Here is a 23,043-nt window from a genome sequence, read left to right as displayed (position 1 = left end):
AGAGTTGACCCGTCTCACATATAAAGATTCGTGAATCCGTCTAACAAAAGACCTACTCAATATTTAGCCATGTGACCCGGTTTGACCGGTCTAGACTAACACACCACCGTGCCAATATTTTTGGTCTGTTTGGATTTGGTTTTGATTTTATCCAATGTAAGAAATTTCATGAAAATCAGACATAATTTGTTTTTGTTAATTAAGTTCTGGGAGGACATATTAATTTTTTTAAAAAAAAAGAAAACACTATTATTGGATATATTTGATTATTCAGGTGATTTTTGTAATACGAAATGACCATAGTAGGCCTCTATTTCCATAGATTGGTAAGACGGATGACCCACCGGTGTACATTGGCGGCTGCCCCATCTCCACCATTGACTGCCAAGACCCCTGCAATTTTCACCCCTCTTCTTCACCTTAACCTTCGCTTCTCCACCACCTCAACCTTCGCCAACATGAACGCCACCAACCCCCCTACCGTTGATTTGGATACCATTTTCGAGCTGAAGAAGTCCCTTCGTTTCAAAATTAAAAAGGAGCTCAAGTCAATGGATCCCATCCACAGATCTCAAGAAGGTATAGACTCGTTTAAACACCAAAGATTTTGATAATTTGGTTCTTGACTCGTGTTATTCGCGGTTTTTTTATCTTAATGACATTGGCTCGTGTTTCTCTTGGTTTGTGTGTTTCTTCAGATGATGAAATACAGAGAATAGTATTGGAATCTCCATGGTTTAAGACGTGTAAAAGACTATGTGCTTATATAACTTGTGCTGCTTTAAGAGAAGTGGATACTTCTAAACTCCTGTCAGAAATCCTAAGAAGCACGGGCAAAGGTATATTGTAGAAAAATATTATAACTTGATTTCGAACTTCCTTATATATGGGTAATTGGGATGGTATATTGCATACTGCTTTTACTCATCAAATTTGGGTTAATTTCGTTTTGATCCCTCAGACTATATTTTAACCTGAATTAGCAACTCACATGATTGAAAGCATGGTTTAATGTGAGTTAGCAGGTGTCTGTCTGTCTCCAAGCACACGTGAATAACCTTTAAGGGTCTAGTTTATAACATAGTTATTAAAGTATACAAGGCATAACTTCCAGCACCAAGATGGAATCCAAGGTGCGGTCTTTTAGAAAAGCTCATACCTTGGCTGTAAGTGTACCTTGTTTGCGGGAATCTAGTACAGCCATCCTTGGTTGCAGTTGTAAATACATTGTGATTCATACACTAATGTATATTTGTCTTATTGGTGTTCAGTTGTTCATAAAGTTCATTTTGGATGTTATGTAACATAATTTTTCTGAAGCATCTAGATTCTACAATACTATGTCTTAGTGTACATCGTTTAGACAAGTTGTGCGCCTTGTCTGGAGCTTAAGCTCCATGATGCCTATGCTCCTCAATTTGCTTTAGGCCTCTAACAAATATGGTACTGTAGAAAAACAGATGTTATACCTTTTTTTATTATCAAATGTTTGATGATGTCCTTTCGGTTCCTCACGAACACTTAAAGGTTCAAGCTTCCTTGATTATATCTTAGTGAAGAATAAGTCAAATCTAGAAAAAATGACCATGACGGTTCAAGCTTCCTTGATTATATCTTAGTGAAGAATAAGTCAAATCTAGAAAAAATGACCATGTGTTGCATAGGGCCATCAAATTATGTCATTTGAACTTTATTGCTATTATTTAATTTAAAGGAGGTTAAACTGTCATTCTCGTTCAATAGTTTTATACTTGTTTTTTCGAATTTTAAGATGGTCAGTACCAGGTGAGAAAGACCCTATATGTTCCGAGGGTAGAAGACAAGAATAGTCATATGAGGATGTTGAACATCTCTACAATGGATGATCTTATTGCAAATTCAATGAACATATTGGAACCAGCTCCCCTTGATGCTCAGGGAAACGAGCTCGAAGATGGTAATTTTCGCCTGTTTTCTGAAAAAATGCTGTCTTTGAAATTGTATGAAGTCGTCTCTGAATTTTGTAGTTCGCTATTATTTATCCATTTTGAACGTCAGTTTATTTGTAAGTGACTAAGACCTTGGAGGTACACATGGGCGATAACTGAAAATATGAGACCGCTGAAAAGCTTTTTAACCAAAATACCAAGTGTTGTTATGAAGAAAGGCTTATTTGTTGGTTTTGCCATGGTTGTGGTCTATGAAAACCAATGTTCCGAATTGTGTTGATAATCTGATCTAATTCTTCAAGTCTTCGTCAGAGTTAGTTTTCTTTGTCAAACTTTAGATCCCGAACTTGATTGATTTACTTTTGCTGCTAAAATTACAGGTAATTAAAGTTTGATTACATGTAAATTTATTTTCCCTCTTTCTTTGCAGTCATTTTAGCTAATGAACCAGTAGACCTGTTCCTTTTACCTGGTAAACACTTTCTTCCTGCCCAACTTCTAGTCCAGAGGTAAATTTGCGACTATGTTGAATTAGATCTGATTCAGGCTTCCTTTTCTGCTTCAGGGATTGCTTTTGACAAATCTGGCAGACGACTGGGCCGTGGTGGAGGGTATTGTTCCTTTGCGACACGGTTTTTATTTTATTTCTTGGTTATTGTAGTTCTTCCTTTATTCTTAAATTCTGACGGTTTCTAATGTTCTATGCCAATTTCATGTTATGACAAAAAAGTTATTACGATGCATTCCTCACAAAATATCAAGCTCTCGCAGAGGAACGCAAGTGGCAGAGACCATTATTCAGTATGTTTCTTTACTCGTTGTGCTCGAAAATACGTTGTCAACTTGAGCCACAGGTCGGCCATAGTGTAAAATTTTGTTTCTCAGTGGGCCATTTTTTTGTTTCTTGTATAGTTGCTCTTTCTTATTCACCGCAAATATTGGAAGAAGGTGTTATACCAATCACTCCAAATGATGTTTTTGTGGATGCACTTGTGTCCTCCTCTGGTGTAATCCCCATTACTCCAGCTGCCAGTGCGCTTTGTTCCTGACGAAGATGCAACCATTTCTGCTTCGGCCACAAAATATATTCAGTTTGCTAGTGGGATTAAAAGAACGCTCCTTCATTTGCTGTTCTACTCAGAATTTGCACCAATAACTTCAGGTCTCTTAGTGATATTTTACTTGTTTTAGGAGAGGTTGACGATGTGGATTGAGAACAGACATTCTTAAATATTTCTAGTTTCTGGCTGAAGATGCAGGCTTCTTTTGTTCGTGGGGACGTCTGTTAGATATATCATATAATTGTTATGTACGCAAATTTCATTTTCATTAACCCGGAACATATCATGTTTTGTATCAGTTACCCAGAGACTTTTGCGTAGTCTTTCCAGGATTCAGATTTTGCATTTAAGTTTTCATGTCTGATTAAAATGTAGATGACTGCAAGTAAAACAATTATTTTCAATAAGAATTGGATTTTTCTATACTCCAAAACGATAATTAAAAAAAAAACATTTTTTTGTTTAGTTGATTCAAGTAAATGGCCAATGATATTACTTTGCAGGAACTCTCTTGAGGGCAATTCTAACATTTTTCAGAATCTACCGAACAAACAATAAAAATCTTTATACATGCATGTTAATATTCATCTAGTATTTATTTACATACTGGTTTGCCTCTCTAACCGAAACAAGCAAATGATTAATCACCCACACTATCCAGTGTTGGAAATTGACTTCAATTTCCAACTTTTTATAAATTGGATGTTTTCTTCAAAACATAAAGAAGACATCAAACCAGCCAAATATCTAAGGACAAGGCCAAAGCAGCACAAATCAGTTATCAGGTATTTGAAACAAGTATATGATCCTTACATGACCAACCAACTCTCCCTAATTAATTTCAAGTTTAATTTCACATTTGTGTGGCATCTTCACCTTTTTCTGAATAACTCCACTTTGATTGGTACTTCGGCAATAAAACCAGACATAAGATAAGAAATCTAGAAAGATTACAAATGGCTGAAGGATCTTGTAAAGGTTAGGAAAGCGTTTTGATTAAGGATTTAATTAACTTGAACGGGTATGGTCATAGGCAAATCCATGTATACATCGGAATCGCATTTCAAAAGTATGGACAAATAAATGTAGCAGCAGGTACAGCGGCGAAACCATCACAAAGTGAAGGGAAACCTGCCAGTGTCTACGACAATGGTCAAAAAATCCGATTGAACTACTGTCATCTAATTAAGCACCAATGCAAAACGCTCTTAGCTTCAGAGGGTTGGCAATGGCTTCTATGATGCCAAAGATGAAAAATCATCCATTCTTGAAGTTCAAGTGATACACCAAATCCAAAAAAACGGATCAAAATTGATGCTCATAACAATTGTACGTCATATGATCCCAAGAACACATGTACCCCCGCCAGTATCCAGTTCATGTCATCTATCCAGAACGTTTTTTTCATTGGTGTTCCAAAACGATTTCTCATATCATATTTTATAAATATAAGATGTTTTCGTTGCGGTAAATGACATCAAACAAGGACAAGTTTCATTTCTTTCCTAAGCAAAACTACCATGTATAATCCAATAAAGAGGAGGCGACAATATCTTACCAAAATTCTGTCTACGCTAAAAAGGAAATATTAAATATCACCTCATTCAATTTGAATCTGCTTTTTGTACAGTAGTCTTGAATAAGAGAACGTATATCTTGTGATCCATTGAGAAATACATGAACCCCCCAACTGAATGGGTCACAAATGACCCAAAACTTGTCCCCACTATACAGTGCCAAGCAGGTCCATAGGCCCCATCAAACTCCTGCAGAAACAAGATAACAAAACCCATGACTACCAAATCAAAATATATTCAAGGAAATAAACAAATCGAAAGAAGAAAGTATGAATGATCCCCCAAATTCAACATCTTAGAGATTGAAGTTACGATCTGATTACCTTTTTAAGTGTAAAAGCAAGAGACTTGGAGGTGAACTTCTCCAAGCTATCATGAGTCTTTCTTGCACAATTAATAGCATGAATCTGCACGGACGGAGGCATATCAACAGCAACAACTCTCACACCAGCACAAGAGAAGAAACCAGACAACTCCATCTGTGAGCCGCAAACTGACTTCCTTCTCTCTCTATTATCAAGAGGGAGAGATGATACAGGTAGCCTTCTCCCCTCAAACCCTTTTAAAAATCCCTTAACTTGGTCACTTTCTAGACTCCTAGTCATCAATTGGGACGCCTTTTTCACGTCATACTCTACCAAAGATGATTTCTTTTGGCCTTTATTTGATGGGTTCTTCTTGCTTTCATCCTTTTCCTTCACCTTGGCTCTTGAGCTGAAGTGATGTTTTCCCTCGATTTTTGAAATTGGAAAATCGTTTCTTTCGTGGTGGCTTTTTGACTTGGTCAAAGTCGTGCAAGATGTGTCCAGAACCGGGGATATGGTGAAGGATTTTCCTTGGAAATGGGTCTCGGGTCGAGGATGTGGGTGCGGGTTTGAATGGTCTAACGAGTTGGAGGCTGGTTTATTGTTATTTGCATATAGCTTGGAGAAGCGATGCGATATGTTTCCGACAGTGGAAGCAGGGATAACGATGGGATCTGAGGTTGGGTGGTGGTGGAATTCGAAGGCGGGAGCGGTGGCGGATGTGGCGACGGAGGCGGCGAAGGGGGTGGGTTTGGGGTGCTTCTTGAGTGTGGGATTCATGGATGTTTTTGGGTCGGTGTGTGCTACGATGCGCCCATGGCTGTTGTGTGTCATTTTGACAAATAATAGAGTAGTAGCTGGGTTGCCGAATAAAATGATTGTTTCATTTAAACAGCAACTTTTTTTGTTCCGTACAACTAAATAAAGAGTACATCTATCGTGAGACGGGTTAACTTTACCGATATTCACAATAAAAATAATACTCTTTAGCATAAAAATTAATATTTTTCATGAATGACTCAAATAAGATATCTGTCTCACAAATACGACCCGTGAGACCGTCTCACATAAGTTTTTGCCCTAAATTAATATTTCAAAATATATTTTAATAATTTAAAATTTTAAAAAGTTCGATTAACTTGAAATTCAACTAATGGACAATATTATTTGACTATCGACATATATTTATTCAAATGAAGTTGGACTTTGAGTTTGACTATTGATAAACATAAACTATAGAGACCTATCCAATGGTTGTGATAAATGAATACTCAATCAACATAACTTTTGGTTCGTATTAACATTTATGTCAAAATATCACCCTTTATTTGTAAATATAGATAACGATAACTAGTTATACGGATATAGATATGTGAAATTATCATACTGTATAATTACTATATATTTACAGATATTATGGATTATTTGTTTCTAAAAAATAATAATCTTATTAATTCGTTTTGAAACAATAATTTTACAAGATACTCCTTTTATTCAAGTCTTCTTAGCATTTAATTAATAGATGCCGTATTATTTTATTTAAATGGAGATGTACTTTTTTTTATTATATATTACTTAATAATTTGATCTTATAATATAAGTTTTATGTAAAATTTATGTGAGACTCGTGGAATCAATGATACATAAACTTTCATGATGTGCCCAAATATTGATACAAAGAACCGACATTATGTTGAACACAAGTGAGTGATATATTACAAGTTACAAATATGATGGCCTCTCTTTCTTCTTTTAGTAGTGCTGTTTCTCATCAACTGCTTCTCTTGGTTAAATCAAGGGGCAATTTCGTTATTTATATTCTTCTTTCCCTAACTTTTTATCTTTCATGTTATCAAATTTAAATTTTATTTTGTTATTTTTGTTTTCCCCCAACGTTAGTCTTTTTTCTACATAACGTTTTATATCTATGTGTCACGCGAGTCTTTCATAGAAAAAATAACTATAATTGCATCCAATGAACAAGAAGATATGATCGAATTAAACTCGATTTTGATTATACAACAGACCAAATTAACAAAATGTGAAATCGTTTTTCCTATTCTTTCCCCCGATATTTTAGGTCCTATATTTTTTTTAGTGCTAAGACAAGAGGGAATCAACAAATGAAGGAGGGTTGTATGCTAAATGGTTGGCATGAAATATCCCCAAAACAGCAACAAATCATACTGGTGGCCACGCATGGACATTTCAAAATCAAATACCATATATTCCCATTTCTTACCAAAAGTTTTTGCATCGATTCCCTACTTACAATTGTATCGTGGCTTCCTTTTTCCAATAGAATAAAAAAACAAAAGCACTACTTTTACTATGGGATGTCGTATATAATTTAGGAGGAACCTTTGATCATTATTAGAAAATGGGCAAAATTGGAGGTTTTCTAACAAGTTGAGTGGATGGTTCATTATTGTTGAGTCAAAAACTTCAATTTTTTTTTTTTTTTTTTTTTTGCGGTTGAAAATCATTATTGATAACGAGGATAAAAAAGTTGACACAAAAACACAAATCAATCAGTCTCAAATTTATTTTAGGAGATTGGTCTCTTATCCAACTCGACTCGATCCAATCCATGAAAAACATTATTTTTGTAAGGACCGTGTATCGTATTATCGTAAATCCTATATGATTATCGATAATTCATGAATTTGATATGTGATTATACATTTGATGTATATTATGACAATGAAATTGAGAAATGAATATTGAATATGACTTGACGTTGTAAGAGCTCGAGTGGAGAGGTCGGACGCCAACTTAGTACAAACAAAAATAATTGTACAGAACATGTGGCGTCCGGACGGTAGAAAATGACCGCCCGAGCGCCAGGGTATGTGACATTTATGTTCGGGCAGAACATGCCGCGCCCGAGCGGTAGTTTGTGACCGCCCGAGCGCGGTACAAGTGAAAGCCGGGGGCAGAATGTCTCGCGCTCGGGCGCGAGAATTCTACCGCCCGAGCGCGAGAGCGGTGGAGATAAGAATCAGATTTTTGTTTGTTTCTTCTTCATTTCTTCACCGTAGTTTCGAGAGGAAAGTTCGAGATTTCGATTTCTTCCGTCCAAATCGACTTCGAAACGCTGTCTAAACGCGAAACAAATTATATATTTGTGATCTTCGCGTCGAGGGCTTCTGACTGAGGTAATTTTCTTCTAGTTCCAGCAGTTCTAAATATCTAAGTGTTGGAATAGCATGTATTTGAAGTTGAATTTCTGATATGTGATAGAATAACCGATAAGAAACTCATATTCAAATTCGAAATTGAATTATGATATGAATTTGATTTGATATGAATTTTTTAAGTTTCAAATGATATTTGAAACTCATATTAATTATTTTGGGAGTATGTTATTGATGGGAATGAGTATGTTATTGATGTAGATAAAGTGTAATATCAATATCTTCAGGCTACATCAACTGGAAACGAAGAATTGAGGTATGTTGCGACCGGATAACATACGACAGGTATCTGTATTATATGATATATGTCGGATTGATTGGAATGAGATTATGTGTCTATATGCCTTATTTGTGGATTGATATGACATACATGACATTGAGATTGAGATATCGATGTATAAAATAAATGTTTTGTTAACACACATCATTTTATGCATACATCGATACATGACATGCACGTTGAGCTATGATCCTTGGATACTTTGATATGATTGGATTGGATTCCGGGGTTTGTGAACACAATCGATATGCCGGTATTATATGACCCGTAAAGCATAGACAATTGTGGCCCCATATGATTGGATATGAGATTTGGGATTTGATGGCGCTTTGCCGACGCTATCATACGAGTATCCCATATTGGCCGGTGTGCCAGCTCGAGCATTGATTTGATAGCGATTCGATTGATTCTGACATGTGCTCAGTGGATGGGCATTTGACCTGATACCTCCACGACATACATGCATTGCATACCATATATCATTGTTGAGATATCTGTGGTATATATGATTGGTTGTTCCATACGGAGCTTTGCTCACCCCCAAGGGGGGCTGTTGTTGTCTTTGTGTGTGGACAATGACAGGTACTCCAGGATATCAGGAGACCGGAGAGGGTACTTCTGGAGGGAGCCACAGCTTGGGCTGAGGTTTTATGTTTATGTCTTGTTCTCAGTATATATGTATATGTATCTATATACCGGGGCATGTCCCGAGGATATGAGTTGTTTGTATGTGATTGGCTTTGATTACGTGTGGGCGTGGTTTATGACTTGAGATTAAATACTATTTTTAGTATTCAAATAAAATGATTTGGGCTCATTGTAAAGAAAATTTAAACTCGTTTTTCGCTGTAATTAGTTAACCCTAATCAGATTGCATTGTAATAACGATTAGGAGCTAAGGGCCCCACAATTTTTTATACCGTAAATATTACTTTTCACTTTAAAATATGGATCGGATCGACCACTCTCACATATATAAATCTGTGACACAATCTTACATGAGACTTGCTCTGTTGAATTTGATCATGCAGTAGCGATAAAATGTTGAATTCTTGAGATGTCTCGTGAAAAAATAAATTTCTCGTATATTTTTATGGCACATTTGATTCGAGATGAATTTAGAACCTGCGCATAAAATGTTGCACACGATATTTTGGAGAAGATAATAAATTGACTAAAATATAATATACATTAAACAGCTGGTTTTTCTTCTCCGAATGAAGACAGCGGATATTTCTATGCAAATTCCTCTCATTAATGGCCTTCCAACAAACCTCGTTTTCATATAGTTTTTCTTATCCACTTTCTATAAATTATAAATATATACAATCATGCATTTTAGAAAGTGTTTGGCAAGCTTTGCAATTTTATTTGACAAAATTTGTTAAAAACAACTTATAAATTATTTGACTATTTATAAGGTTTTTTTTTTTTTAAAAAAGTTTCATATCCTCAACTTAATTTTTGAGATCTTATTTCAATATCTTTTAAATACCAAATTTTCCTTGTATATTTTACACTATATCAAACATACATTCCTATAAAAAAAAAATATATAAATTGATTACACAAATTATTATCAGATTGTTTCATGGGTAAATTTTGTGATACAAATCTTCAATCCGACCCAACTCATGAGAAATTATTATTTTTTATGCTAAACAAATTATTTTTCATGGTAAATATGAGTCGAATTAACATATCTCGTTGATATAAACTCGCGAGATGGTCTAACAAGAGACTTACTCGATTGATTGTTACCCAAAAATTATTATTAATGCATAAATAACAATTATTATAATTATTATTTCATATTGTTATGACATTTCTGTTTGGTAATTATTATAATATCACAAATCAGCAAAATTAAAGTAAAATATCCCACACCGTAAACTTATACTTTAAAGATTAGTGTCATGATATGTTTTTAAATTATCCACCTTCATAAATAATATATATATAATTTTTTATATTGAAAAAAAAAATGCTTGTGATAAATTCAATAAAACACAAAGCTTATGATATGGCCAAATTTTATCTAATTTTAAACGGTGATATCTCTATCAATACAAAAACCACTATAAAATATCATAATTTTAAAATAACTAAAACTATCATACTTAAATAATGATCTTAAATAGTTTTTATAAAATCTTATAAAGACATCTATGTAGTCTTTTTATTATAAATACAATCTCGATCTTTTTTACACGAAAAATAAGTAGAACAAAATTATTTTAATGTAATACATATGCATCATATGTCAATCAATATATGATAAATGTTTACCCCAAAGGTTTTTTGTAAGACGGTCTTGCGGATTTTTATGGGTAAGATGGGTCAAGCATACTCATATTTACAATAAAAAATAATAATTTTTCGTTATAAACTCGAATAGAATATTCGTATCATAAATTGATCCGTTAAACTGTCTCACATGAGTTTTTCTAATAACACAAATGAAACATATGTTACAATGTACTTTAGAGCGTGATCTAAGTCCAAACATGAATGTTAATATTTTCAAAATAATATCATATGTTGATTAATTAATTAAACATTAACATGCTAAGATGCGACATTGACTTCACCTTTCGGAGAATGAGTGTCTGTTCATTCAATTTGAAGATATATATATATATATATATATATATATATATATATATATATATATATATATATATATTGTGAGACGATTACACAAAATTTTATCTGTAAGATGAGTGGACCGAACTTATAATTATTATGAAAATTAATATTATTTGGCATAAAAACGATATTTTTTATGAGTTTGGTCGAGACATTGATTTATCTCATAAAATTGATTTATGAGATAGTTTCAAGAGATTTTGCGTGCAATTTGGGGCGTGCCATGTTCAAATTTGATGGGTTGACAAGTGGACAGCACTATGAGAATTAGTTTTGCTGTAATGTACACCATCTCTAATTCCTCGAGAGTATCTAAAATTTTAAATGACTTTTTTTTGGTTCCATAATTTTATTTCAATTTGAATTGAATTGCCAACAAGAGAAGAGAATCCCTTCACCGGTAAAGGGACCGACCCTGAATTTCACTCCCCTTCATCACCGTCGCTCTACGTTATGCATAGAGGACTCTCTCTCTATCGGTCGAGACGTGGATGAAGCTTTGTGTTGCTGACCTAACAGCCTCTATTTACTTCTCGTGGGAATATTTGGCACTTCTCCAAATCATACAAACGACACCCGTTTTTCCCTTTAAAGAAAAAGATTTCGGTTTTTACTTGGTTTTTCGTGATCATCAATACCAGCTATTACTAAGCGTGAGCTGCCCCCTATATTCTCGGTATTTTTGTTGGTTAGAAACGGTTGATAGATAGAAAGATGAAGAGAGCGACTTCCGAAGCGTTATTTTCGCTGACCAGGGGAAGATCAATTCTGATGTTGGTTGTGTTGGGGATCTTGTACATACTTCTGGTGAGTTTTGAAGCGCCTTTTTTGTTCAACAATGGGTTTTCTTCGGTTTTTTCTCAAGGTTACTCTAGTAACAATAATGGGTTATTAAATCCGAAAGCTTTTATGCTCGAAAGCGCGGAGAATTTTGAGGGAAAAGTGGCTCCCGTTCGCCCCCTTGATAATGTGCCTCATTTAGATAGACCCGAGAGGAAAATTAAAGAGTTTACTCAAACTTTCCTTTCTGGCTTGAATTTTAGCTCTGCTAGGATTTCGGCGTCTGCAAGCGAAGCGTTTGAACTTGGCAGAAGGCTCTGGCAAGAGCTCGAATTAAAGGAAAAGAATAGTAGTTATGAAGGGTTTAGTTCTAGTAACAGCAGTAGTGGCCTTAAGGGTGAGGATTGCCCTCATTCAGTTACAATATCTGGTGAAGAATTTTCGAAAAATGGGAGAATGGCGGTGTTTCCGTGTGGGCTGACATTGGGATCACATATAACCGTGGTGGGGAAGCCAAGAGTAGCCCAGGACGAGGCCAATACAAAGATTTCGGTGTTGAGGGAAGGACAATATTTGATTGTTTCGCAGTTCGTCATGGAGTTGCTAGGCCTTAAGACTGTAGAAGGGGAGGACCCCCCTAGGATCCTGCATTTCAATCCGCGATTGAAGGGGGATTGGAGTGGGAAGCCTGTCATTGAACAAAATACTCGTTATAGAATGCAGTGGGGTACGTCACATAGGTGTGAAGGTTGGCGATCGCGGGCTGATGAGGAGACAGGTGAGTAGCGGTTGTTTCTTTGTGATTGACGTTCTTCGCTTGCGTATGATAAATTAATGTGGCTTTGTATTCATATAGTACTTTCTTACCTTTCTTCTTTTTGAGGAAATTTATTATATTAAAATTGCTTGAATGAAATAGATAAATTTGGGAAGAAATCATAGTTACCTGCTGTTGGGATATCCAGTCAGACGTACGAATGTGACAACCTACCTTATGCACAAGGTGTTGATCGTGAGTTCCGGACCGATAAATTGTTGCTTTTTGACAGTTTTATTTCCAAATGTTTTAGCATATTAGAATTGGGGAAATTTTACATAAAACTCTTGGAAAATTATTCCAAAAGGCCAATTTTTATATTTAATTATGAACTATCACCGATGCAGGAGACTCGTCTTGCTAGAATTGAATGTTTGCATCATAATTTTGTTGCTTTATTGTGCAGCTTAAGTTTGTTATGTATTTGCTCTGTGTTGTGCTTGCTTTATGCTGTATATTCAGTACTATCCTTGTGGTTCTGTGATTCCTGGTTAATTCTGTTGGCTTTCTCCAGTTGATGGGCTGGTGAAATGTGACAAATGGAGTCGAGATAATGAGAATGGGGGAGAGAAATCAAAGGCAGCTTGGTGGTTAAATCGGTTAATGGGACGAACTAAAAAGGTGGATATTGATTGGCCATTTCCTTTTGCCGAAAACAAACTGTTTGTTCTAACTCTGAGTGTGGGCTTTGAGGGTTACCATGTTCATGTTGATGGGAGGCATGTCACTTCATTCCCGTATCGCACTGTGAGTATCTTATCACTGAACTTCAGTGTTGGTATTCATGAGACTATGTCTAATAGTTCGTTTAATTTTTATAGGGATTCACCATCGAGGATGCCACCGGATTGACTTTGAATGGAGATATTGATGTTCATTCAGTTTTTGCTGCTTCCTTGCCCTCCTCACACCCGAGTTTTTCTCCTCAGAAGCATCTCGATTTCTCTGGCAAATGGAAGGCTCCTCCTATTCCAGATAAGCCAGCGGAACTTTTCATCGGTATTCTTTCAGCAGGCAACCACTTTCCGGAACGTATGGCAATGAGAAAGTCTTGGATGCAGCACGAGTTAATCAAATCTTCAAAAGTTGTTGCTCGATTCTTCGTTGCTCTGGTAGTGAAAGTGATAGGTTTCTTATGAAAATAACTTTTTTCTTTTTGATTTCTCAAGTCTAATGTTGCTGAATGCTATTCTTGAAACTAATCTTTGACAGCATGCAAGAAAGGATCTTAATGCTGATGTAAAGAAAGAAGCTGAGTTTTTTGGGGACATTGTCATAGTACCATACATGGACAACTATGATCTCGTGGTTCTTAAAACTGTTGCTATTTGTGCATATGGAGTGAGCAATGCGTTGCTAATAAGTTGAGAATTGAGAATCTTCTTTACATTTATGCTTTGATGAACTCAATTCATGCACTTGCAGGCTCGGTCTTTATCTGCTAATTATATCATGAAAGGCGACGATGATACATTTGTTAGAGTAGACACGATATTCATGGAAGCAAAAAAAGTACCTGCAAACACTAGCTTGTATATGGGAAACATAAATTACTATCACAAGCCTCTTCGTAGTGGTAAATGGGCAGTTACATACGAGGTACTATTAAACCTTTACCTTTTTTTGGCCCTTTGGATTGATGATGTAACATGAACTTTATCATTAATATGCACATATCTTTCCATGAATGATCCTAGATTATTTGAGACTAACAATCTCGCTGTCAATGTTTTCGATGCCTTCAATTAAAGCTGTAAATGGCAATAAGGCTGATATTATTGTCACTTCTTTTATCGCCGTACAGGAATGGCCAGAGGAAGATTATCCTCCTTATGCAAACGGGCCAGGCTATATAATCTCATCAGACATCGCGAAGTTCATTCTTTCAGAATTTGAAAAACATAAATTGAGGGTAAGTGCTGCTGGCCCATCCTTTTTGCGCCCATGTCCTCTCTAGTAGAATTTCACTTCAGAAAGCAACGGTTTTAAGGATTTATTTGATGTGCAGCTGTTTAAAATGGAAGATGTTAGCATGGGAATGTGGGTCGAGAAATTCAATAGCTCGAGACATGTTGAATACGTGCACAGCTTAAAGTTTTGTCAATTCGGATGCATAGAAGACTATTACACGGCTCATTACCAGTCTCCAAGGCAGATGATTTGTCTTTGGAACAAACTGAGACATCAAGTAAAGCCTATGTGTTGCAACATGAGATGACACTTGAAATACGATGCAAAATTTTGTGGCGAAGATAACGTATTTGTAAATTCGGTAGACTGAGTAGATTGGAGCTGTTCAAGGGCTTCCATAAGTTCATTAATCTTTCCTGCTTTCTTTTACTTTTTCCTTTTCCCCGTCGTCATTCTTTTCTTTCATTCGAGGATGAAAAATATTGGTGTCCCTTTTCAATACCTTCTTTCACTTCAATTATTTCACTCATCCAATATACTAAAATCATCATCTCGTGAGATAGACATCATCATATATCCATTTTCATTTTTATTAAGCCGAATTATTGACTAAAATTTGATCAACCCCAGACCAATTTCCTCGATAAAATTTGAGGAAATGAATATTATGATTTTTTTTTTACAGACAAAATCGGATTTTGTGTGATTAATACTTGATATAATACTTAAATTTGTTCATGGTACGTACCACATAAGTAGACGTGAACAATGTAAAAAAAAAAATATGTGTGACCACTTAATATGTCTTAAATTAGGTCACTACCCCATGGGAACGGTCGAGGTAACATAAATTAGTCTATAAAGTATTATATATTAATCTGATTAAGTAAGCACATGGTTAGAAACGGACAATTAGAACCAGACAATCTTTGAATTACTTTAATTTCTTTATTATTTTTAGATTAAGGCACCGCCATTCAAATTATTATTATAACTTTTTTTAATCAAACAAAAAGACGAGAGCAAGCCCCATAAGCCACCCAAAGAAGACCAAAACCTCATTTTATATTATTTTCCCGGAAAGAACCAAAAAAATAAAAATAAAAAATAAAACTCTCACTGCTTCGAATTAATATCATTTTATGTGCACATAATATTAAATAACTAATTTTATAGAATTATGAAACCTGTAGTTACAGGAGTTTCTTGCTCTCTCGAGTGTCGATACATATCCCGCGTCCGTTCATATGAAAGTTGCGCAGTAAAAAAAAAATAAATTAATATTTTATTAAATATGAATTGGAAGAACAAAAAATTTTAAGGACAAATGAAATTGTCAATAACTTATTTTTTGGTAGGATTTTTTTTTTTTTTGTTTAATTAATAACATAATAGCAAGAGGAGTTAGATGTAGCAATGGGGCGAGCTGAGGTTCGGATGTCTTCCTCATCCGTGTCTCCAAATTCAAAACTCGTCTTTATTCCTGTTTTAATCCTCGACTCTGCGGATCTCCAATTCTACGACAACTATATCATCATTCTATTTTTTCTGATTTGTTAATTGATAATAATAATTATTATTATTATCATTGAGATGGTTTTGTGGACGGATCATACTCGTCTCAATTTGATGTGAGGCAATTTGAAAAAGACAAAAATTTGTGTAAGACGTTCTCACGTGTCGTATTTTCGTAAGATAGATATTTTGTTTGTGTCATTCATGAAAAATTATTACTTTTTATGCTAAGAGTATTACTTTTTATTGTGAATATCGGTAGGGTTAATAAAAATTCTTGAGATCGTCTCACAAGACACCGTCTCTTTGGAAAATCTCCGTAGACGAAATATATCCCCAACTCGCTCCGTTTTCCTCGAGTCTAGAATCTTTGGTGAAAATTGAAATTCTTACGAGGAGTTGAAAGTTGAGGGATTTCCGCGAAATGGGACTCGGGACGTAGTCGCGCTTACGTTGCAAAAAAAGGAATCTTTCTTATGTAAGCAAAAGTGTATGTTGTCGAAACATGTCAAAAAAAACAAAAACAAAAAAGGTATCAGAAATAGAAGAAAAGTTGAAACAAAACTCCGCACCCCTATTTTTCTTTTTAAAAAAGCGTAGAAGAAAAAGTTGCAATCTACCTACCTTACAAATTTTGGATCCAAATCCCGACTGAAATTCAAGAATTGATTTTTTTAATTAAATTTTCATCAAAATTTATAGCAGTATATCCAAAATTTCTCAAGATTTTACGAAAAGTGTCATTTTCAAAATCTACAAACGATTTTCCTACTCCATCAACTCTTGCAAAACACAATCCATTTTTCACACTACTAATTTGTTCCACTCACAAAAAATTTTAGACAACGCAATTTCTTATTAAGATTTTTAAGTAAAACTGGACCCAAAAATAATTTAATTATTGGGTTAGAGAGGACTTGACTAGTCGAGACCTCTTTTTAAGCGAACAAATCAAAGCTCGAAATCGAACAACCAACGAAGCGAAATCAAGAATGATGATCATGAATCCAACCAAAGCGACGCCGGAGGCGTGGGGAACCTTTGGATCGGCGATCTTAACGTTTATCTTTTTCTGGGACCTGATTCGAAGATACTGTCCCCCAGAGCTCCGGCGGTACGTCGAGAGAAGTGGCCGCAGAATCTCTGAATTCTTTAATCCTACTATTCAAATCTCCATCCACGAATACATAGGCAGCCACATGAAACCTCACGAAGCCTATGGCATAGTTGAGGCCTATCTTAGTATCAGTTCATCAAAAGATGCTAAAAAACTCAAAGCAGAGATGGCTGGAGAAACTGAAACTAAGCTCGTTTTAAGCATGGATGAAAATGAGAAAACTACGGATGAGTTTAATGGGGCTCAAGTGGTGTGGATTTCGGGTAAAGTTCCGAGTCCTCCACAAACGTCGTCTTTTCCTTACCACCGGGAGACGGAGAAGAGATATTACAAGCTTAAATTCCACAGACGATACAAGAAGTTGATAACCGAGTCGTATTTGGAACACGTCGTGAAGACGGGGAAGGATCGTATTCAAGAAAGAAACAGGCAGAGAAAGCTGTACACAAATGGTTACAGTAAGTCGTATTGGAGTCATATTGTGTTCGAGCATCCCGCTACGTTCCAGACTCTTGCGCTGGAGTGGGAGAAGAAGGAGGAGATCATTGAGGATCTTTTGAGTTTTACCAAGAGTAGAGATTTCTATAAAAGGATCGGGAAGGCCTGGAAAAGGGGTTATTTACTGTATGGCCCGCCTGGAACTGGGAAATCGACGATGATTGCTGCGATGGCCAATTTTCTGGAATACGATGTTTACGATCTCGAGCTTACATCCGTGAAAAATAACACTGAGCTGAGAAAGCTTCTGGCGGAGACGACGAGTAGGTCCATTATAGTGATCGAAGATATAGACTGCTCGCTGGATTTGACAGGCGAAAGGAAGAATAAAATGGAGAAATCTGGTGAAACAGAGACCGAAATTATCAAGAAACCGAGCTCTCGTAGAGACAGAGAAGCTGAGAGTGGCAGCCAAGTCACCCTATCAGGGCTGCTGAACTTCATAGATGGGCTGTGGTCATCCTGTGCAGGGGAGAGAGTAATTGTGTTCACAACCAACCATGTAGAGAAGCTTGATCCGGCTCTCACCAGGCGGGGTCGAATGGACAAGCACATCGAGTTTTCCTACTGTAAATTCGAGGGATTTAAGGTTCTTGCCAAGAATTACCTCAATCTCGAAGAGCATCCAATGTTCGGATCAGTTCGGGAGTTGATGGAGAAGGTTAAAATAACTCCGGCAGATGTTGCCGAGAATCTGATGCCGAAGTCTGCAAAGGAAGGTCCAGATGAATGCCTTCAAAGTCTGATCAATGCTCTGAAAGAAGTGCAGGCAAAAGAGACCAACAAAGTAGCGGCGGCTGCTGAACAAGAGAATCACCAACAACTTGTAATAGAATGGATTCCCACGGTTCAAGAAACTAGAGATTAATTGAAATCATTCCTAAAATCCATCATCATGTTCTAATCTCATCAAATATTTTATGAAATTATGGTTTTGAATTGCAGTTAAATCTAAATCCGTATCTATTTTCTAATAAATGTGTGATTTTTTTTTATGCATAAAATATTCAAGTTTCCACCTTCCATAATAACACACTAATTAGCCCCAACACTTGAGAATAAAACAGAGTAATATGCATACAATATGATATATTAATTAGTTTTAAAATATATATAACATATATTAATTTATCAAAAAAAGGGTCGAAATCATATCAAAAAATTAATTTGTTAAATTTTGTATCATTGTAATGTGCATCGTGTTCCAAAAACATGTTACACACACACACACACTATCTTTGGTAGCAAGTACTTTTTTCACAGGTGACAATTGCAAATAAATATAAGTTCAAACATGAAAGATTATCACACAAACTCAATGGCTCCAACATTACACTTTCTTGCACCATACAGGCCAAAGCTTACAGGACTTAGTCATACTCCAGTATGATACATTGTTCTAGAGAAGAAAAACTCGAACAGATAGAACAGATGTTCAACCACATAACTTTTTCTTTTAATTACTTCCATGTTGTTTCCTAGCCAAAATTTACAATAAGCAAGCATAAAATTGAGATAAAGGCCAAGGATACTGTATATCGAGCTTGAAGCACATCTCCTTTCGAACGAGGGGGAGAATCAGAACCTGGAGACTCCACAATTTCTTTAGCACAAGTGTATTTGCAACGACTTGGGCGAACAATCCTGTAAACCCCGCTATTCGTAAGGAGATAAACATCGTTATTATTATCTTCACCGAACGAAAAAATGTAACTCAGGGCAGGAAGCGGACTGTTTGGAGCATAAGTGCAGCTTATAGGAGAGTCATTGGCACAAGTGAAAGAGATCTTGTTGCTGCTGAAATTTCCACTGTTTATCGGATTTTCAAATCCTATCCATATAGATGTTGCATACAGATCTGCATATAAATACCTGCAAAGAAAACATAGTGAAAAGGACGTGCCTCGCAAAGTATGCATGACTTTGTTACATTTGCTGTAGTACATGTGGAGTGATTAATCAGGACATGTATATAACAGAATATTTAACAGAGGATCTTGTAGGGGGAGTTGCAGTTGAACCTTTCGTTGACGCATGGATCGGTCATGGACCGATAAAAATAGCCTCCTGTTATTGATGCCGAGCCTTGGTTTGAGTTGACTTCAGAGTGATTATATCCCATAACAGGGAAGATCGGTGATATTGCCTCGGCTGAAGTGTTCCCGACTGGCGATTCGGGGGCTGCATAAGTGAAAGGGCCTTCATAGTTACGCCACCCGTAGTTTCCATCCTTGGTGATCAAATCTACCTCTTCGTAAAGATCCTATTGTATGGTCAATAACATTTGAATCCCAATGTCACTCTCAAGTCTCAATGAATAAATAATAGAGCTACTATGAAATTTTAAAATTTTTCAAAGGTCAACCCTGATGGCCTCTGCTAGCACCGCCCTAATAAAGATCTAAAATTTTGAAAGGAAATCATGCAATATACCTGTCCTACATCTGCACATACAAAATAAGAAGGCCTCAAGGAATCGAAACTGCAGCGCCAAGGATTTCGAAGTCCTAAAGCCCATATTTCTTTTTCGAGTTCTTTATCTTGAACGTACGGGTTGTCATTTGGGATTGAATAGTTTCCCCACAAACCAAGCTGGTCAACATCAGTTGCACCTGGAAATAGAAGAAAAAAATCTAAGAATTTTTTAATGATAAATGCAATTTCATTATTATATTCAAGTTTCTACTAGAACTTCTTCTGATTAAGGATAGCCAAACGCTTATAACAGCTTCCCTCATGCTATAGAATAATGATTTGAGAATCTAAATCCTCTTAGCACCAAAAAGATCCAGCGTATGAGCAGTCACGAAAACAACAGACTTATAATCTTGCATGGCGTTTGAAGTAGTAACTCACTCGGTATGTTATCAACATCGAACCTCAAGATCTTTCCAAGTAAAGATTTCTTGTTTTGTGCAAAATTAAGTGGATCTCCCATACCCCCTCCATCTCCCATCATGAAATACAAGTACCCATCTGTAGGTCCAAAGAGAATTTGTCCCCCATGGTTTGAAGTAAAAGGAAGTCCCATAGTGAAAATCCTTCTGATTTCTAAAGGCCTGGCACTTTTTGCCTGATCAAAAACGCAAAATGTCCTAATAAATATTCAAAATAAAAATTTTATGTTCAAAGAATCTTGAGTTACGATTTGTACCGAGGATGGCTGAGATGCGGTACCATTAACGGAATACTCAGCAATAACGCTCTGATACTGACAAGGCTGCGCTCCATTGTCACTCCCTAGTTTTGAAGGATCACAATTCACATCAGAGTTACAAGCACATCTTCCTGCACAATTCGGATTCGTTGACTTATCACAGTTAAACGAGGCAAAGATACGCCCGTTTGCTAAAAACTTTGGATGAAATGCTAGACCAAGCATTCCTAACTGTGTATCAAAATGAACTTCATCAGTCAAGTCAAGAAACAGAGATTCTTGATCGATTTGTATCGTATCACCCGAGCCTTGTTGAGGTATTGTCGCCAACCAGATCTTACCTTGCTGGTTAGAGAAAAAGGCACGATTCGAGCCATCAGGGTGAGCAACCATGTTTATGTAAGATCCATTTCCCATTTTTTCTAGGCAAATACCATTGGGAGGGGTGGGAGTTTCTACACTGGTCAAATTGACTGGATTGCCATCAAAACATACCGAATTATCGTCGGAAGATCCACCAAATGCATCACAAAAATCAGTTTGCGATTGCCAGATATTAGTTAACGATGTAATGTTTGAGCTGGTTGGTGCTCCAACTCGACCTTGTAGTCCAGTGACGAAGGGTGAATTAAACATGGATATGTTTAGACAAGTATTCCATACTTGTGAGCAAAAGTTGGCTATTTCTTGCTTGGATTGTGGTGAATTGGGTGAGATTGTGGAGTTGCCATAAAACTGGAACTTGTCGAGGGACATAATCGATTCTAAAGAGTTGGGCTGAAAATGGATCACACCTCTGTAAATGACAGACAGCAAGCACTCAACGTACGATTTTATCATCTTCAGTATAAAAGATAGTACAAAGCTCTATACAGACTGAGTTCTCACCGCACAAAGGATAGATTTGAGAAGGGAAGCACATGAAGAATCTGAAATGTTCATAGATTCAAATTTCTGCTTCAACAGCAAATCTTGAGCAGAGTTGCAGCAGGTGGCTCCATTGTAAGGACAAAAATCCAGGCTAGAGTTTGAAGTAAAGGGTGCTCCTGCAATACCATAATAATGAAGATGACTACTTTAACAGTCAACACATCATTTCTTTCCAAGAAATTAAGGAAAGGAAATTTATCATTCGAGATTTATAAGCAGCAGTTAATTTAATGAAACAGTTGAAACTCAGAACTATAGACCTACTTGAATCAGTACACAAAGGAAGAGCAAAACAAGGATCAAGAAACTGCAGCAACATCAGGAAGCAGACTAAAGTCAAGAAATGAATGCTTCCCATTTTGACAGAAGAAAAATGATAACCTGACCGACCAAATCACATTTCAGACATATTATTGAAACTTAAATGCATCCAAATTGTTCAAAGTTTTTATAATTGAAATTTATAGCAGAAGCTTAAATAGATAGTCTACATTTCGACAGGCAAATAGTATTCAATATAACACCAAATATTAACAACACAATAAAACAAATCAATAGTCTTTTTTTAAAAATAAAATTATAATTAAAATAATTGTCCGTTTACCAACTTTTAGATGATAAAAGAAGTTTCTCACGGTAGATAATTAATCTATCCTAAAAACAACAAAATCTGCATAATAACAATATTTTTTTAAGCATTTGACATTCTCGATGCACCTATTAATCAGATACAACAGAAAGTCAAGAGAGTTGACTTTCTGACATTCAATTTTTGCGAATATATCAAGAAAAACATGCATGTTCTGCTTAATTATAAATGAGATTTTGTTAATTAATTATAACTTAATTTGGTTGATCAAGAACATTTATTATCTCACTCGACTATTTAATTATATACAGTTGCATTACTTTGTCACACAATTGCATATATATCTTTTTTTACTTAAAAAAAACAATATTAACAATATAATCTATTATATATATATATATAAATATGTCAATTCAATTGTGAATTTCTTTATCTTCATTCAATAATAATCATTAATACATGTTTATTTTTTGTTTGTTTTTCATCTATTCATTTAGTAATTGTTTTTCATGTATTCATTTACTAATAATCATTAATACATTTTTATTTTTTTGTTTGCTTTTCATCTATTAATTAATGGAATTTAAAATATACATGTTTATTTTTTTATTTTTTTGCTTTTCACCTATTAATATATAGAATTTAAAACCTGCTATTTGCTTTTCATCTATTAATCTAATAGAATTTAAAACCTACTAAAAATTAGAGTTTGTTAAAATATACATGTTTTTT

At 35.6% G+C, this 23,043-nt stretch overlaps 4 protein-coding genes, 1 long non-coding RNA gene and 1 pseudogene across 5 annotated transcripts; 3 read left to right on the top strand and 3 right to left on the bottom strand.

Annotated features, from left to right (window-relative positions):
- The first annotated feature begins 261 nt into the window (after window positions 1-261).
- On the top strand, window positions 262-3,321 carry LOC142556159 (5-formyltetrahydrofolate cyclo-ligase, mitochondrial-like). The gene is made up of 7 exons (XM_075667460.1): window positions 262-579; window positions 699-839; window positions 1,772-1,936; window positions 2,359-2,400; window positions 2,494-2,539; window positions 2,659-2,729; window positions 2,841-3,321. Exons 1-7 carry the CDS (start codon window positions 294-296, stop codon window positions 2,975-2,977), a joined length of 888 nt encoding a protein of 295 aa, XP_075523575.1. The 5' UTR covers window positions 262-293; the 3' UTR covers window positions 2,978-3,321.
- On the bottom strand, window positions 1,440-1,794 carry LOC142556160 (uncharacterized). The gene is made up of 2 exons (XR_012822530.1): window positions 1,586-1,794; window positions 1,440-1,520 (listed from the first exon to the last, which is right to left on the bottom strand). It is a non-coding gene; the product is annotated as an uncharacterized LOC142556160 (long non-coding RNA).
- A 434-nt stretch (window positions 3,322-3,755) lies between the features above and the next one.
- LOC142556158 (uncharacterized) lies at window positions 3,756-5,738 on the bottom strand. Its single transcript, XM_075667459.1, has 3 exons — window positions 4,890-5,738; window positions 4,589-4,755; window positions 3,756-4,120 (listed from the first exon to the last, which is right to left on the bottom strand). Exons 1-2 carry the CDS (start codon window positions 5,703-5,705, stop codon window positions 4,594-4,596), a joined length of 978 nt encoding a protein of 325 aa, XP_075523574.1. The 5' UTR covers window positions 5,706-5,738; the 3' UTR covers window positions 3,756-4,120; window positions 4,589-4,593.
- A 5,581-nt stretch (window positions 5,739-11,319) lies between these two features.
- On the top strand, window positions 11,320-14,915 carry LOC142556157 (hydroxyproline O-galactosyltransferase GALT6-like). The gene is made up of 7 exons (XM_075667457.1): window positions 11,320-12,555; window positions 13,109-13,341; window positions 13,416-13,706; window positions 13,807-13,935; window positions 14,020-14,193; window positions 14,399-14,506; window positions 14,603-14,915. Exons 1-7 carry the CDS (start codon window positions 11,712-11,714, stop codon window positions 14,810-14,812), a joined length of 1,989 nt encoding a protein of 662 aa, XP_075523572.1. The 5' UTR covers window positions 11,320-11,711; the 3' UTR covers window positions 14,813-14,915.
- A 2,026-nt stretch (window positions 14,916-16,941) lies between these two features.
- Window positions 16,942-18,585, top strand: LOC142556156 (AAA-ATPase At3g28580-like). Its single transcript, XM_075667456.1, has one exon. It carries the CDS (start codon window positions 17,013-17,015, stop codon window positions 18,501-18,503), a length of 1,491 nt encoding a protein of 496 aa, XP_075523571.1. The 5' UTR covers window positions 16,942-17,012; the 3' UTR covers window positions 18,504-18,585.
- Window positions 18,586-18,930: 345 nt separating this feature from the next.
- On the bottom strand, window positions 18,931-22,196 carry LOC142556155 (HIPL1 protein-like; annotated as a pseudogene).
- Between the last annotated feature and the right edge of the window lie 847 nt (window positions 22,197-23,043).

This window comes from Primulina tabacum, chromosome 9 (assembly GCF_025594145.1).
Source record: "Primulina tabacum isolate GXHZ01 chromosome 9, ASM2559414v2, whole genome shotgun sequence".
Taxonomy (NCBI): Eukaryota; Viridiplantae; Streptophyta; class Magnoliopsida; order Lamiales; family Gesneriaceae; genus Primulina; species Primulina tabacum.
Note: the sequence above shows the minus strand (reverse complement) of the source record. Positions and strands in the feature narration are given on the sequence as shown.